The sequence below is a fragment of the Heteronotia binoei genome, chromosome 10 (assembly GCF_032191835.1).
Source record: "Heteronotia binoei isolate CCM8104 ecotype False Entrance Well chromosome 10, APGP_CSIRO_Hbin_v1, whole genome shotgun sequence".
Classification (NCBI taxonomy): Eukaryota; Metazoa; Chordata; class Lepidosauria; order Squamata; family Gekkonidae; genus Heteronotia; species Heteronotia binoei.
The window spans coordinates 73,618,388-73,636,320 of record NC_083232.1 but is presented as its reverse complement, the minus strand read 5'-3'; the positions used below and the strand labels follow the sequence as shown (position 1 = coordinate 73,636,320).

The 17,933-nt window shown below is 39.8% G+C and overlaps 1 protein-coding gene across 1 annotated transcript in view; it reads left to right on the top strand.

Annotated features, from left to right (window-relative positions):
• The window catches only part of ULK4 (unc-51 like kinase 4), a 297,265-nt gene that overhangs the window by 56,737 nt on the left and 222,595 nt on the right, over positions 1–17,933 (top strand). Inside the window, exon 20 of the mRNA XM_060247507.1 lies at positions 9,581–9,742. Within this exon, the coding sequence (XP_060103490.1) occupies positions 9,581–9,742 (162 nt within the window). The remainder of the gene's footprint in view (positions 1–9,580; positions 9,743–17,933) is intronic.

The following is a 17,933-nucleotide window of genomic DNA, read 5'->3' as shown; positions in this document are numbered from 1 at the left end:
ACTGCATGTCTTGAATGACCTCTTGGAATTTTAGTTTATAAATGTTTTTATATACTCTGATTTAAAGGATTTATATAAATTGGAACTGACTTGAATTTTAAAATTGGTTAAATTATATTTTAGTTATCTTGGATTGTATAGGTGGGGAAATGTTTATGTATTTTATTGTATTTTATGTTTTTTTAGGAGGGTATTTTATACTATCTTAGGTATTTTAGGAGGGTTTTATATGATGTGTTGTAGTTTTTATATTGGTCTATGACTGTAATAAAGTTCATTCATTCATTCATTCATTCATTCATTCATTCATTCACAATACAATATTTTCTAATCAGTTAAACTGTGTGGTGTCTGTTGCTAGCAAGTCTCAAAGGCTAAATTTAGTGTCTGAGATCAGGGCTACCTACTATAATCCTTGTCTACGCTGTAAGCCAACCTTGCAGGGTTGTTGCTAGCCTCCTGGGAAGGGCTGGAGACTTCCCCAATCTCTGGCTTCAGGGACCAGAGATAGTGACCTGGGCTGGACTCCTGGGGCTTGTAAGGGACCTTGGGACACCGGAGCCTGGCCTGAGACTCCCTGTTGGCCAGTGGTGGGATTTGACTACTGTCTGGGGTGGGGTTCCATGACATGTGGAGAGTGGCATGTCTAGATACTGCCTTCAAAGGGTATAACTCTATGTAGAATTGCATTAAGAACATAAGAGCCCTGCAGGATCAGACCAGTGGTCCATCTGGTCCAGCATTATGTCTCACATAGTAGATATCCAATTCCTTTGGAGATCCAACAATAGTGCATAGAGGCCAAGGCTTTTCCATGATATTGCCTCCTGGCACTGTTATTCAGAGGCTAAATGCCTCTGAATGTGGAAGTTCCTTTCTTCACCATAGCTAGTAGCCATTGATAGAACTTTGAACAAGAGTTGTATTTCGCTATTTATCTAGAAAACATATCCTGCATTCCAAAATCAGATACAAGATATGTCAGCTTAGCCTCAACCAGAGCTAGAACCTTTGGCTCTGGTTCTGGCCTGGTAGAACAGTCTCCCAAGTGAAATCAGAGCCCCCTGGGACTTATTACAATTCTGCAGGGCCTGTAAAATTGAGCTGTTCCACCAGGCCTTTGGTTAAGGAGGTGGAGCCTCCTTGCTCTACCCACCTGTTCTGTCCACTGGCATTAGCTGCATGTATTACTTTATGCTGCTACTGGGGTGAGTCTTACCACTTGTTAAAATATGAAACATCTGAGTATGTACATGCAGTGAAAGTTCTTTGTGAGCACTTGAAACCATCTTGTAATTCATGTTACAGTAGTAGTATATTGAATTTTATTGCATTATGTTTTTAAAATGTTAAATTTTTATATTTATGTGTTATATTTATGTGTTATGCTTATAGGGAGGGCAGGATAAAAATAGAATAAAATAAAATAAATACATAATATATTAAATAGGAAGGGTTTTTTGGTCAGGCAGTCAGTTGTGTCTATCTGAGGTATGTCAGAACCCAGCCATCAGTCTGCAAGTACGGATGAACTTCATTTCCTACATTTTAGAGGAGAAAAGGGTGAATGCAAGATGTTTAACTAACAAGGTTCTAATTTTTAATTCTGTTCCATCCTATATACTACTGTCTTGTTTTGTGTGTGTTATACAATAATACAAATAACTTTTCTTATACAAATAACTTTTTAATACATATAATTTTTATAAATTCAGTTTATTCTTATGGAGAGAGTGGGTTGGGTTGAATTCCCCCGACTAGTTTACTGTCCTAGAGGTTCATAATATTCAAATATTATCCATCTGCACTCTGACTATAACAGTTTCCATGGCATTAAAGAGGAATTAGACAAATTTTTGGAACTATCAACCTGTAGATTTTCTAGAAGCATCTGACTGGCCACTATGGAAGGATGGTGATTTTAACTCTTGGTCTTTACTAGGGGTACTACTCTTTCTGATGGTGAGTGAGCAGGTGGTAGTCCAAAAGCAGCCACCATCAGGCACCTCTGAAAGGTTGTGGTTACTTTTCTTCACTGCCACCCATCCATCAATGACAGGCTTGTATCCAACAATTGGATTGGAGACTCCAATCTGCAATGGGTGCCCTTAGATGCCCAATCATGCAGACCACTAATGGTCAGATGAAGTTCTACTGTTTGTGTAGGAGGTGATCTACTGGCAAGATGGATGTGTGACTGCCTGTAGATTTTCTTCTTTCTGTCTCCACCTCCTCAAATGATACATATAGGCAGTAAATTATGTATATCCATATTTGCCTGAAGAACATGAACATTCTAAAGCATTTTCTGCACTATTTGTTTTCTTCCTATGAAGAGTAACAAGTAGTCTGGTCTGATACTAGCTAAAAGGAGAACTTTCCAACATTAGCATCCTTTTCTTTTGCATGCTTGGTTTGAATATCCACTGAAGTTGTAGGTGGTCAGTATCTCCTAAATTTTACTGCATTGAGACAAAACTAGAATTCAGTTAGAAAACAGAAAAAGATTTTTTCAGCCTGCTTTTTGGAACAGTTTATGAGAAGGACAAAAGAGGAACTAGTGTAGGAGTGAACGAATTTGCTTAATATAAGAGCCACTTAGAGTAAATAGCAGATGTTTGAGAGCCGCAAGAAGGAAGGAAGGAAGGCAAATAGATGGGGAGGTAGAGGTAGAAAGAGAGCAACTTTAATTACATTTTCCAAGCCACCAGCTGACTTGACTTGAAAAAGTGATTTAAAGAGACAAATGCCTTCTGCAAGCTGGCCAGCGGAGTGGTGGGGGCTTTGAGAGTCACACAGTATGTGTGGAAGAGTCATATGTTGCACCCGAGTTGCAATTTGGCCACCCTTGGACTAGAGCCTTGTATTCCTTTCTTATGAACACAGCTCATAGACTTATGATATGGCAAAAAGGAGTCTTTCAGCCATAAGAGACCAAATATTAGTTTAGTTTAGTCTTCCCTTCCAGAAAGCTAATTACGCAGAAAATGGTACAATCTTCCTGCTTATAGACTCTCTTTGATAATAGATCCCAAAGGGGCTAAAGACAGCCCATCTCAGGTGGCAGCAAATTGAATTAGTCTGACAGCCTCATTGAGTTTATGGAACATTGTGACAATCCATGACCCTTTTTCAGCCAAGATGCTAAGACTGTCTGGCACAGGTCATACTTCATCTCATTATTGGAAGCCATATGCAAGCTAAAGAAACCCTTAAGGACATTTTCTGTAGATAGGTAAAATTGCTGCTGTATGTTACTTAGATTGTTACTGTTTGTAATAACTGATATCTTTTTGATTTAGTTAGTATATGTTTTAATTTAAAATGCAGGGCTTAATATATATTGGGATCCTGATAAGTGCTTCTGATTATTGTGGTAAGAAACTTGGATAATTAATCCTTTCAATAGCAAAGTATTTTAGATCATTTTCTATTTATAGTTATGATTTGTCGTGGATGTGCAGTTATGTTAAAATAAGCATTAATTTGAGGTGGAATCTATATGTGTTTATATTATTTTGCCATAACAGACACTTAGGTAGTGATTTTAAAGCTGCTTAATTGTCACTTGTTTGTGCTTATTTTTTCACAATACTATACATATCTTTGACAAGCACAGTTTTGTTGTTAATACTATGGTCCACATGTAGTGCAACATGAGTATAAAATCATTTTGAGATAAATATTTGAAGTGTTTGTCTAATCAAAATTTAAATATTTTAATGATGATTTAATATTAAAAATTAAATTCAGAATTTATGTATCGATTTATGTATTAGGTTTATATCCCACCCTCCAGCTAAAGCAGGCTCAGGGCAGCTTACAGGCCAATAAGGAACAATTACATAAAACCAATTAAAACAAGCATAGACAATAAAACAATATAAATACTAAAACAGTACAGGTGCTATATAAGTACAATCTTAATATATTAATGTATTTAGTGGTGGAAGAATACAGTGTATCTATTTCATATCTTCATAACTGTTACATCTGGATATTCTGTAGAAACATAGGGTGCTTCAAGGTTTCAGGTCTTGTTTTATTCAATGCAGCAATCTCTGGTCTTAACAATCAAAGGCTTGAAGGAAGAGCAGAGTCTTACAGGATCTGTAGAATTTAAGATGATCCTGCAGGGTCCTAACGTCCTCAGGGTGCTTATTCTACCAGCATGAAGCTGCAACAGAGAGGGCCCTAGCTCTGGTTGTATTTATTTATTTAGTGGACTTATATCCCGCCCTTCTCACCGAAGTGTCTCAGGGCGGCTCACAGCATAATAATTCATACAATTCGATTTAAAACATTTACAATACAATTAAAACCATAATTAATAAAACAAGATAAGATAAAACCAGCGGTCTATAGAAGCATTTTGTTCCATCCAGAGATGTTCTCATTATCAGTTAGGTGTTATAGGCCTGCCGGAAGAGGGCTGTCTTACAGGCCCTGCGGAACTGCCCTAGGTCCCGCAGGGCCCGCACCTCCTCCGGCAGCTGGTCCCACCAATAAGGTGCCGCTATTGAGAAGGCCCGATCCCTGGTGGATTTTAGGCGGGCCTCCTTTGGCCCAGGGACTACCAGCAGGTTTTGTGAACCCGAGCGTAGTACTCTCTGGAGAACGTGTGGGGAGAGATGGTCCCTAAGGTAGACAGGTCCTAGGCCATATAGGGCTTTAAAGGTAATGACCAACACCTTGTACTGGACTCGGAATATTACTGGCAGCCAGTGCAGATCCCGGAGCCCCGGCCGAATGTGCTCCCATCTTGGGAGCCCTAGTAACAGCCGGGCAGCAGCGTTCTGCACCAACTGCAGTTTCCGGGTCCGGCACAAGGGTAGCCCCATGTAGAGGGCATTACAGTAGTCCAACCTCGAGGTGACCGTAGCATGAATCACTGTTGCTAGGTCGTCGCGTTCCAGGAAGGGGGCCAACTGCCTCGCCCGCCTAAGGTGAAAAAAAGCGGACTTGGCAGTGGCTGCTATCTGAGCCTCCATCGTCAGAGAAGGCTCCAATAGCACCCCCAGGCTCTTGATTTAGCCTGGCCTCCTTAGGGTCGGGGATCGAGAGAAGGTTTTGGGACCCTGAACATAGTACTCTCTGGGGAATATGTGGGGAAAGGTGGTCCTGAAGGTATGCAGGTCCCTGGTCATACAGGGCTTTAAAGATAAGAACCAGCACCTTGAAATGAATCTGGTATGCAATAGGTAACCAGTGCAGTGCTTTCAGCACAGGCTGTAGGTGTTCCCACAAGGAGACCTTCAATAATAGCCTGGCTGCAGCATTCTGCACCAGTTGAAGCTTCAGATTTGACACAAGGGCAGCCCTGTGTGGATGGCATTACAGTAGTCTAATCTTGAGGTGACCATAGCATGGATCACTGTCCCCAAGTCACTGTGTTGGAGGTAGGGAACCAACTGCCTTTAGCCAAAGATGGTAGAAGTTCAATTTGGCATGGGCTGCTACCTGGGCCTCCATAATTAAAGAGTCATTCAGGAGCACCCCTAAGTTCTTAACCTTTGATGCCAACATAAGTGGTGCCCCATCGAAAGCTAGTAGTGGAATCGGTACTGCCGCAACTTAGATATAGGACCTCTGTCTTTATTTGATTCAATTTCAGTCGACTCAGCCTGAGCCATCCTGCCACAGCTTGTAACACCAGGGCCAGATTTTCCAGGGTGCAGTCAGACCAGCCACCCACCAACAGATAGAGCTGGGTGTCAACTGCATACTGATGGCATCCCAGCCCTCACCTCTGGGCAAGGAGGCACATGTAGATGTTAAACAGCATTGGGGAGAGAACCACCCCTTGTGGCACTCAGCGTATAAGTAGATGTCTTTGGGACAACTGCTCCCCTCTTGCCACTCTTTGTCCCTGACCCTGGAGAAAAAAGGAGAGCTATTGTAAGGCAGACCCCTGACTCCAAGCATTGGTGAGGCGGTGGGTCAGTCACTGATGGTCAGCCATGTCAAACACTGCTATCAGGTTCAACAGCAACAGTACTGCTGAGTTGCCTTGATCCAAATGCCTCTGGAGGTCATCCATGAAGGTGACCAGTACTGTCACTGTTCCATGACCTGGACGAAAGCCGGATTGATATGGGTCTAGCATGGAAGCATCCTCAAGAAAACTCTGCAACTGTAATGCTACTGCCCTCTTGATGATCTTGCCCAGAAAAGGCAGGTTTAACACCAGCTGATAATTTGCTAGTATGGCCAGGTCTAATAATAACTTTTTAAAGAGAGGGTGGATCACCGTCTCAAGAGGCTGAGGGAAGATCAGATTGTTGACAATTTCCCTCAAGGGAACTCGCAGCTCCACCTGGCTAGTTTTAATCAGCCACGATGGGCACGGTTCCAAACTACAGGTGGTCAAACGTATGGTATAGAGGACTCTGTCAACTTTCTCCAGGCTGAGTGGAGTGAATTGATCCAAAATCTGACTAGAGGATGTGCAAGGAGCCTCGAACTTATTCACTGTTTCAACTGTGGTGGGAATGTCATGGTGAAGCAACAGGACATCTGTGAAAAAGCTTGCAAAAGCCTCACAGCCTATGTCCAATTCCCTAGCATTTACTCTGTCCTGTAGTAGGGTAATAAGAGACCAAATTGTACTAAATAATTGTGTTGGGCATGAATTTACAGATGTAATCATGGCTGTAAAATAAGCTTTCTTAGTGGCCTTGACTGCCATCTCATAGGTTCTCATAAATGACCTATAAGATGTTCTTGTCACTTTGTCATGGGTGTGCTGCCACTGCCTCTCTAACCGTCTTAGCCTCCATTTCATCAGCCACAGTTCTGGGGTATACTACAGTACTAGCTTTGAACAGAGGCACTGAGGGCGCCAGGGAATGGTCTTATCAGTGGCCATGGAAAGCTGACTATGCCAAGTCTCCACCAACTCATCTAATGAGTTGCCAGGGGGTCAAGGATTCCATAGAGCCACATAGGGTCCATTTGGCTCTACAGGCGAGCTAAAATACACTTGCTGCCAAACAGGGTCAAGGTGGGACATTCATACAGGCCTTCTGAGCATCGTCATCTGACCATGGGACTGCTTCAGCAGCAATTTAGTTCACTGTAACCCCCATCATAAAGATCAAATCCAGTGTGTGTCCCACCTGGTGAGTGGAGGTTGGGAGAGTCCCAGTGCCACCATAGATGACACTAGGTCTGCCAACTGTGTGGAGCTTGCATCATCAGCATGGACATTGAAATCCACTGCCCAGCCTGCTACTGCCTCCACAAGGAACAGTAAGGCACTGGCTGGTGCATTAGGTGGTCGGTACACCAGCCAGATAGCCAAACTCTCCTCAACATCACACACCAGATCGGCACACTCTATACCAGTGATCCTTGGGGATAGAAGAGCTCAAAAGGAGTAAGCCTCCCAAATGAATAGGGCCACCCCACCCCGCCTGCTAGTCCACAATTGGTGAAGGACTGAGAATCCGGGAGGAAGCTACAAGGGAGAGAGCAACTCTCTCCCCATCTCACACTCAGTCGTGCAAGACAGGTCTGTATCCTGCTCCAGCAGGAAGTCTGTAACAAAAAAAGAATCGCGGCCAAAAAGGTAAGAAAACAAAAGCCCCGCTACCATGAAAACCAGCCTCAAACTGTCAAACAAATAACAGAATAAAGCAATATCAGAAAATATTAGAAAAGTCTTTTATATTAAATATCCAAACACCATGAATTCTCATACAATGAGGAACGGTTGCACCAGAATGCCAGTCCCACCCTTTTCCATCAATAAAAGTCGTAGCTCCTTTGGGAAACATCCAGTGAAATTGACAAATGTTCAACACGTTCAGTAATCTTGAATCTGTGCAGCCCACAATTCATAGGGCTGTATATCCAGCAGTCCAAAAGCAGCAACAGGTTTGTACTGTTTTCCTGTTTCACCTTAGTTTCTTCAAGCTGGATAAAATTGGAACAATATTACAATAAAAATTTTGATACAACATGTAAAAAACACCATGATAAATCGTCGTTTAAACCTCGAGGACTCAATGTGTTTAGTCTGAAAATCATGCACATCTCCTGTTGTAACAACCAGCGATTGCAATCTACTCTGTCCTGAAGTCGAGATGGAAATTTAGCAATGACACAGAAGCGCATGGACTCTGACTCATGCCTTAGGGAATGAAAATGCTCAACTAATGGAACATCAACCATGTTGAGCATCAACCATTAACCCTAGATTTGTGTTCCAACTTCCAACATGCGTGTGTGTACTGCACGCGTAGTGGAACCCAAATAATTTTTTTTACATGGGCAGAGGATTGCGTAAATTCATTTTTTCGTAGCACACGTGGTGGTCTCATTGAGTGATATTCTGTATCCTGTGGCTGGATGTATAAACTCTCTTATTTCCATAGAAAGAGCGCAAGCGGAGCAGGCACCGCATTTAAAGTGCCCGCCCGCGTTATTGACACCCTTTGGTTGACATACAAAGTCTGATTTGATCAAGCGCTCACCTAAGTTCTCCTAAAACCCATTCTGGGAACTTGCTGACATCCTGGTAGGTCCCGCATAATAAATCAAAAAATTTTAATGGTACTGTAAATTGTTTGGGTCAATGGTGAATATTGCATAGCGCAACGATTGGGATTTGGCTTGTTTTCTTTGAATGGGTTATAAATCATTGTATTGGTTCTTAATTTTGTCCTTGATGTCTGTAAAGAAAAAAATCTACTGTAAAAATGTTAAGGATAAGAAATTTAGTATGGATATTCCTGTAGCTTTTATTATTGTACCTTTAAGGGGTGCCTAAAGTGTTTTCACCTGTGTATATAATGGCTGGAGTCAGGGTGGCTAGCACCACTTTTGCGATCACTTTTGAGTAAAACAGACGGTGTTCTTACCCAGTGTTTGAAAATTCTTAATGAGAAGGTATGTTTCTTCCAATCAGCCATTATATCTATGGTGTTTTTTACATGTTGTATCAAAAAATGTATTGTAATATTGTTTCAATTTTATCCAGCTTGAAGAAGCTAAGGTGAAACAGGAAAATAGCACAAACCTGTAGCGAGGCTTTTGTTTTCTTACCAGCAGGAAGTTCGGCAGGTCTTATTAATGGACCTAGCATTACATACCAGTGTTGGAGGTGGGTAACTCAACCTGGCTGCACTGTATGCAGCTGTTGGGATGGGACACAGGCTGGAAGAATCAGTTATGAAACTTGTTAGACACTGTTGAGTAGTCACAATCTCTTAGCCTAGGTTGCTTGGATTGTGAGGATAATACAAATCCCATATACTCAGCCTTGAATACATTAGAGTGAGATAAGTATTTGATAGAATGCAGGGGAAAGGAGCATGAGGTATTACATTAACAAAAGATTTTATATTCAGCAGTGGTAGCTATTTCCCCAAAATGATAGTGGTTGAAGAATCTGTTTGAATCTGTCCATGTGATGAAAGAGAAACAATTCATAATTATTCATAATTGTGGGGGAAATCATGGCATGGGGATTTTCTGCTTAGGCTTTTTTCTTGTATCTTCCAATAATTTTTATAATGTGAATTTAATTTTGTGATATTTTTACAAAGTGTTACCTATGTATTTTACCTCTTTCTAGGAAGAACGTGTTGTGAATCACATGGCTGCAAAAATAGTTGAAAATGTCTGCTCCACTCTTTCTTGCCATGCTCAGGGATTTATTACTGGAGAAATTGGACCTACTTTATGGTATCTTTTTACACATTCAACCATGGATTCTTTAAGGATAACTGCTATTTCAGTAAGCAAATTTTGTTCTGAAAATAAAGTTCATTTTATACCTAATGTTCATATTTTTGTATATTTTAAAAGTTTTGTGAACTTGTGAATATAAAATTCCGAATACATTTTAAAGGTTTTTGACTCTCTGTTGAGATCTGTCTATATAGTGTTTATATCTTTCTCTATACATGTTTGTATGTGCATAAAGACCAATATGTTTGCTTGTGTTAAGTTCCATCAAGTTGCTTCCGACTTAATTATAAATTAATTTTATAAATTATAATTAATCCACTCCAAAGGGATCTGTCGAGCCTGGGTGAGTGGGCGTCAATGTGGCAGATGAGGTTCAATGTGGCCAAGTGCAAAGTAATGCACATTGGAGCCAAGAATCCCGGCTACAAATACAAGTTGATGGGTTGTGAACTGGCAGAGACTGACCAAGAGAGAGATCTTGGGGTTGTGGTAGATAACTCACTGAAAATGTCGAGACAGTGTGCAATTGCAATAAAAAAGGCCAACGCCATGCTGGGAATTATTAGGAAGGGAATTGAAAATAAATCAGCCAGTATCATAATGCCCCTTTGTAAATCGATGGTGCGGTCTCATTTGGAATACTATGTATAATTCTGGTCACTTCACCTCAAAAAGAATATTATAGCATTGGAAAAAGTGCAGAAAAGGGCAACTAGAATGATTAAAGGTTTCAAACACGTTCCCTATGAAGAAAGGTTAAAACGCTTGGGGCTCTTTAACTTTACAAGATTATGCATGGGATGGAGAAAGTAGAGAAAGAAGTCCTTTTCTCCCTTTCTTACAATACAAGAACTCGTGGGCATTCAATGAAATTGCTGAGCAGTCAGGTTAAAACGGATAAAAGGAAGTACTTCTTCACCCAAAGGGTGATTAACATTTGGAATTCACTGCCACAGGAGGTGGCGGCGGCTACAAGCATAGCCAACTTTAAGAGGGGATTGGATAAAAATATGGAGCGGAGCTCTATCAGTGGCTATTAGCCACAGTATATATATATATATATATATATATGTGTGTGTGTGTATGTATGTATGTGTATGTGTGTGTGTATATATATATATATTTTTTAACATTTTTAAGTTTATTTTACCAAAGTACATAGACAAATAACATCAAACAAAAACAAAATCAAACAAGACATACAATACACACATATACATTCCACCCTTCTCTTGCATCCTAACAATAAGAGTCCCTCCACCCCTCAGACATACTCCCAAGCATCCCGGGAGCGATAGGAGAATAAATTATTCTATTTCTATTATTCCAATATCAATCCTTTGCTTTTAACCCAGCAGTAAATTGGTTCCCAACTTTCTTTACATTTTAAAATATCACCATTACGGATTCTAATAGTCATCAAATCCAGTTCCGCCGCTTCGGTAAGTTTAACAATAAATTCTTCCCTTGACGGGATTTGCGGGGATTTCCAGTATTTCGCAAATAATATCCTTGCAGCTGTAACAATATACATCAATATCTTAATTATTTTAGGTGGAAAATCTTGTCTACATACATTTAGAAGATATAATTCTGGTGAATGTTCCAATTTAATCTTTAAAATTTTTTGCGTCCAAGTATGTATTAAAGCCCAGTACTTTTTGGCGCGCTCACATTTCCACCATATGTGGAATAGTGAACCTTTAGTTTTTTTACATTTCCAACATTTATTGGAGTAACTAGGATATATCTTAGCTAACCGGTCTGGTGTTAAGTACCATCGATATATCATTTTGTAAAGATTTTCCTTATACAAAGCCGGGGTCATTAATTTAACATTTCGCTTCCATATTTTCTCCCAATCATCTAAACATATATTAAATCCAAAATCTCTTAACCATTTTATCCATGATTCTTTTACCTGCTCTTCCTGCATTTTTTCTCTTAATAACCATTCATATATTTTAGAGATTAATTTCTGGTCTCCTTGCATAATTTGATCAAGATCGTTTAGTTTCTTGGGGAATCCTCTTTCCTTATCTTTTTGATAGCATGATTGTATTTGACATTTTAACCACCAGTCAAGTTGAGTCATTTCTTCCATTTTTAAGTTCTTTTGCTTATCTAAAAGACTTTGGTAATCTAATAATTTTTCCCAACTATACAAATTGGGATGTGTATAAGCCTCAACCGGCGATAACCATAATGGAGTATAAGAGTAGTATTTTCTAATTTCCATCCAAACTCTATAAAGAGATTTTCTTATCTCATGTCTCCAAAACAAACTATTTGGAGGTGGGTTCTGATACCAAAGATATCCATGCCATCCTTTCCCCAGATCTGCCCCTTCAATGACTAATATTCTCTTATCTTCCAATGTAAACCACTCTTTCAACCATACAATACGACAGGCTTTATGATATAAGTTCCATTCTGGTAGAGCAAATCCACCTCTAAGTTTACTGTCCTGAAGTATTTTTAATCTGATCCTAGGTTTTCTGTTTTGCCAGATAAACGATGAGGTTATTTTATTAATCCGTTGGAAAAAGGACTTCGGCAGCATAATAGGAATCATTTGGAAAAGGAATAGAACTCTTGGCAATACATTCATTTTTATGGTTGCGATTCTCCCTAGAAGCGAAATATGTAAATCCTCCCAATTTCTTAAATCCTCTTGAATTTCTTTTATTAATTTTTCGTAATTGTCCCGATACAAGTCTTTAAGCTCATTAGTCATTTGGATTCCTAAATATCTTACTTTTTTCCCGTATGTGAATTCCGATAAGGCTTCAAATTGGTTGACTTGTTCTTTATTCATATTTTTTGTAAAGAATTTCGTTTTTTGCAAATTGATCTTAAGTCCCGAAATTTGTCCATAATGTTTAAATGTTTCTTTAAGTTGTCCGATAGAGAGATTGGGATCTTCTAAAATACATAGCAAATCATCCGCAAAGGCTCGAATCTTCAACTCCTCTCCTCTAATTTTAATACCTTTTATTCCATCTTCGTCTCTTATTCTTTGCATTAAGAACTCCAATGTTACTATAAATAATAATGGTGATAGGGGACACCCCTGTCTTGTGCCCTGCGCTATGACAATCGAATCTGTTTGGACATTATTAAAACTGATCTTTGCATTCTGTTCCATATAAATGGTTTCCACCAGTCCGCAAAAAGTTTCCCCACAACCTACTACTTCTAATGATTTCAAGATAAACCTCCAATTTACATTATCGAAGGCTTTTTCAGCGTCCACAAATATTAATGCCACTTGCTTTTCGGGGTGCTCTTTATAATATTCTATTGCATTCATTAAAAATCTTACATTTTGCTTCATTTGCCTATTTGGAACGAAGCCAGTTTGGTCTTCGTAAACAACCGCACTAATAATTCTTTTGAGCCTATTCGCCAGTATAGTAGCAAAGATTTTGTAGTCACTGTTTAACAGCGAGATAGGTCTATAGTTTCTAGCCTCCGCTGGATCTGTACCTTCTTTGTATATCAATGTAATAAAAGCCTCTTTCCATGATGCTGGGATTACATGATTGTTTTGTGCGTTCTCAATTACATTTTTATATGGAATAAGCAGTTCTTCTTCAAAGTTTTTATAAAGTTCTATTGGAAGGCCGTCCGGCCCCGGTGCTTTATTCAATTTTTGATGATTAATCGCCTCCACAATTTCATGCATGGTAATCGGAGCGTTCAATTTCCCTTTTTGTTCTTCTGTCAGCTGCTTTAATTTAGTTTTTGCTAAGTATTCTTCTTGTAGTTGGTTAGGTATTTCTTGACCTCTATATAATTTTTGATAGAATCTTTGAATTATTGTCTTCATCTGGGTGGCTTGTGTTGTCTCATTCCCATCTTCATCTCTGAGCAACTTTATAATTTTTTTGCTTCTTTCCTTCTTTAACTTATATGCTAGCCATCTGCTAGCTTTATTTGCACTCTCGAAATATGTTTGCTTCATCCATTTCATCTTCTTTTCTACTTCTTCCATCAGTAATAAATTAATTTGATGTTGAAGGGCTGAGATCTTTAATCTTATTTCTTCCACGTTCCTTATTTTTAGCTGCTTTTCTTGCTCACTTAATTTTTGGACTAAATCTTTATAGGACCTCAAACGTTCTCTTTTTCTGCTGGCTGCATATCTTATTGCCACTCCGCGAAAAAAGGCTTTAAATGCATCCCAAATGATGTGCATACTCGTGTCCTTATTTAAATTGTATTGGAAAAACTCTTTTATTTCCTTCTTAGCGGATTCCAAAAATTTTGCCTCTTTCAAAATCTGTAGGTTAAGAGTCCATCTTGAGTTCCTTAGCGCTCCTAATAGGTTAATCTGGATTGGATTGTGGTCCGCGTATGTTCTGGGAAGAATGTCTGCCTGTCGAATTGATAACATTAAATCTGCCGATAGCCAACACATATCAATCCTCGACCAACATTTATGGACAGATGAATAGTAGGTATAATCTTTGGTTGAGGGGTTCTTCGTTCTCCATACATCTAATAAGTTAAGTTCGTCAGCTAGCTTCAAAAAATCTTTAGGTAGTCTACTTCGCAGCTTCCTTTTCTTTTGTTCTTCAAATTTTTTATCTTTTTCTATGTCAAAAACCGCATTATAATCACCAATAATGCAGCAATTTTTTGGTTCAAACTCCATCAATTTTTTATGCAAGGTTTTGTAAAATTTTCCAAGATTTTCGTTTGGAGCGTAGATATTCACTAATATCAGTTTGTCGCCGCAATACTCTATTTCCACTATTACTATTCTTCCTTTATCATCCGTGTACAGACAACTAGATTGTAAGGACTTAGAGACATATATAGCTACCCCTTTCTTTTTCTTACTTGGGTCTGAAGAGTGATAAAGTGTTCCCAGTTTCTCATTGTGTAGGTATTTAACGTCCTTTTCTTGAATATGTGTCTCTTGTAAGCAAATTATTGAGGAGGCCGTCTTTTTCAATTGTTGGAAAGTCTTCCTTCTTTTTCTGGGGTCATTTAACCCATTAACATTAATCGATATTATTTGTATTTCAGCCTTGGTTTTCATTTTAGGAGATCTATATTATCAGGTATTATTTTTTGGCCTTTTTTGATTTTAGCTCTTGTCTTTACTCCTCCTTTCCAGACCTTCTGCCCAGCTCCTTCTTCTGTCTGGCTCTGACCGTCTTCTTCTTCTTGTTCTTCCCTCTCGTCCCCTGTTCCAGATTCACGGCTGCTTGGATCTACATATTGGTCCCAAAATTCCTCTAATTTTTCCAGTGAAACTACATTATGTCTTCTGGACTGATATGTAAAAAAAACCCCTTCCGGGATTAACCATTTGAATTGCACCGAGTGTCTTATCAACCATGTCGTTAGTTTACGATATTTCACCCTCCGCTGTCGAACTTCCCAAGGCACTTCTTTCAACACCCTTATATTGGTCTCCTTCCACTTAAGCTCCTGTTCTTTTACTTTTTTCAAAATTTTTTCACACGTTGAGAGATGGGTAAATTTAACTTGTACCTCTCTTGCCAAATTATGCTTCCTCGTGTAGCTAGAAGACACTCTCTTTGCCCACTCGACCTCTCTTCTTCCCTCTTCCAACCAGTCTTCATCTTCACACGTCAACAAGTCTATAATTTTCTCTATTATTTTTTCATCCTTTTCCTCCGGCAGGTTTTGGAAACGCAGTATATACGCTGCTTTCTCCATCTCTAATTTTATTACTCTTTGCTCCAATTGGGCCAGTCTTACTTTGTTTTCCCTAGCTATACTGGCTACTTCCTTCTCATGTTCCACTATCTTGTCCACTTTGGCAGCCAAACTGTGAACCTGTTGAGTATTCCCCAACAACTGCTTTTGGAATTCTTCAACTTGTTTGTTGGTTCTCAATATCTGCCCCATCAGATCAGTTTTCATTGTTTCTAGTGCTTCTTGGTTTTGCTTGAAACCAGCCGTCACTATATTTTGCAATTTCTCAATAGCATCTTGATTTGTAGCTTCAGGGGTTCTTTTTCCTCCTCCCCCCCCTGTGGTGGGTGAGGGAGTACCTTGACCAAATTTTTTTGGACCCATTTCTGTTACTTACAAACTTGATACTATATCAGTTATCAATATTAATTCTTTCCCTTTCTCAATTTTTGACACAAGCAATAAAATTCATCAGTTAATAGCTAACCCAACCAATTTATCCAATGCTTATATACACATCAACCATACAATTCAGTATTTGCTTCTTGTTCCTTAAATAAATTTTGACAGATCTTAAATTCTTATTTCTTGCAGACTACCATAAATCAATCACATATGACCTTCCTTCTATTGTTCTACTGTTCATCAATTATACATATGACACTGATATATATTATACATATAACTCTACAATAACATTTCCACTGTTCCTTAGTTATACTTATAGCATTAGTCAATTTTAAGTTATACATGTATCACTAAACCGTCCTTTCCCTTCTTCTTCCCTTACACCTTTTAAGGTCTTCTTTTATATTATGTTTGTTGTTTGTCCCCTTCTTCTTTTGCTTGACTCTCACTCCACCAATTAAGTTCAAATAGCTCACCAGTATTTAAATGCCCATCTTCAGTGGGGAGACAGCCGCAGCTCAGCCGCTGCTAAAAACCCTCTCCCCACCCTTTTCCTGGAACGTGTCCCCCAGATCTTTTTTCAAATGCTGCTCTAAGTCTATTAAATAAATATCCAAAAACCTATACCGTTCACTTGTTCAAACAGACTCCATTTTCTTCCCTTCTTGTACTTTCACTTTTAAGCCACGTGGCAGTTCCAGTCTATTTTCCCGTTCTATTCTGTTCTTCCTCCTCTTTAAACTTCTTTCCACTTTCTCTTTGTATATATATACTATATTATTCCAACTTAAGTCTTTAACTCCTCTCCCCAGCACCCGTTACTCACTCAGTTGGCAAATTTGTTCACTTTCCTGTACAACGCAGTCTCTCCTGGCTCAGCCGCTGCCGCCGCCCGCCATTTGCTTCCTTGTCCGCTCCGATCCGTTTCAGCTTACTCTTGCCCCCTTTGTTTCAACTCTCACAGTCTCCTTCTTCTTCTTTATATCTTCTGTTTTCTATCTTCTTCCCATTCACCTCATCTGTTTAAATTCCCCTCCGTCCACCGCTTCTTCGTACCTGTTTAAGTCTCTTGTCATCTGGTCGCTTCTCTCCGTTCCTTGCTGTCACTTCCCCGTTGCTGTCTCTTTCCCGTTCCACGTTCTCCGATCAATCGTCACCCGACAGCTGAGTCTCAGTTCTTTCAAAGAAGTAAGCAGGAACCAGTTTTTCAGCTTCTCGGTGCCTTTTAGTTGATAATTCCTTGTGTGGAATGAATCCTGTTGTCCCGACCCGCTCCTTCGTCCGGTAGCCCAGTTGGACACAGAAGTGTTGCAGAGCATCGGCTACAGGGACAGCTGGGCTCGAAAGAGGAACCTCCGCTCCCCTCCGACCCCCAGCAGCTCCCCAAACTGTGAAGCGTCTTCTGATGCTTCTTTAGGGGGTGCTCTCTTAGCAGAAAGCCCCCCCAAATGCCCCGCAAAACCGAGCCGTCTCCCGAGACTCGGGAAAAGCCGCTCAGCCGCACCACGCCATTACCGGAAGTCCGTATGTGTGTGTGTATATATACACGCAACATATATTGGCCACTGTGTGACACAGAGTGTTGGACTGGATGGGCCATTGGCCTGATCCAACATGGCTTCTCTTATGTTCTTAATGTCCTCCAAAATGTCCTATTGTTAACACCATTCTCAGGCCAATATACCCAGATTTTTATTTCCAATCAGCAGTATATTAACTTTGTCTAGTGTTGATCATCATTATTATTTCTCAAAGTGCTATACTCAGGCATTATTTGTAATTGAGATTGGACCTGAAGAGGCAGACTCCATAGTTGTAACAAGCATTGTAGTGAATGTGACAGCAATGCATTCTGGTCACCTTTGTTTGTAACCTCTGTATTAATTAATAGGGTTGCCAGCTCTGAGATGGGAAATACCTGGAGATTTTGGGGACAGAGTCTGAGGAAGGTGAGGTTTGGGGAGGGGGGGAAAGTCTTCACTGAGATGTACTGCCATAGTGTCAACCTTACAAAACAGCCTTTTTCCCCCAAGTGAACTGATCTCTATCACTTGGAGATCAGCTTGTAATCCCAGGTCACCACCTGAAGCATGGCAACCCTAATTAATGATTTAAGAAAGAAAATGAACGATGAGTTCTAAAAAAGTAAAATT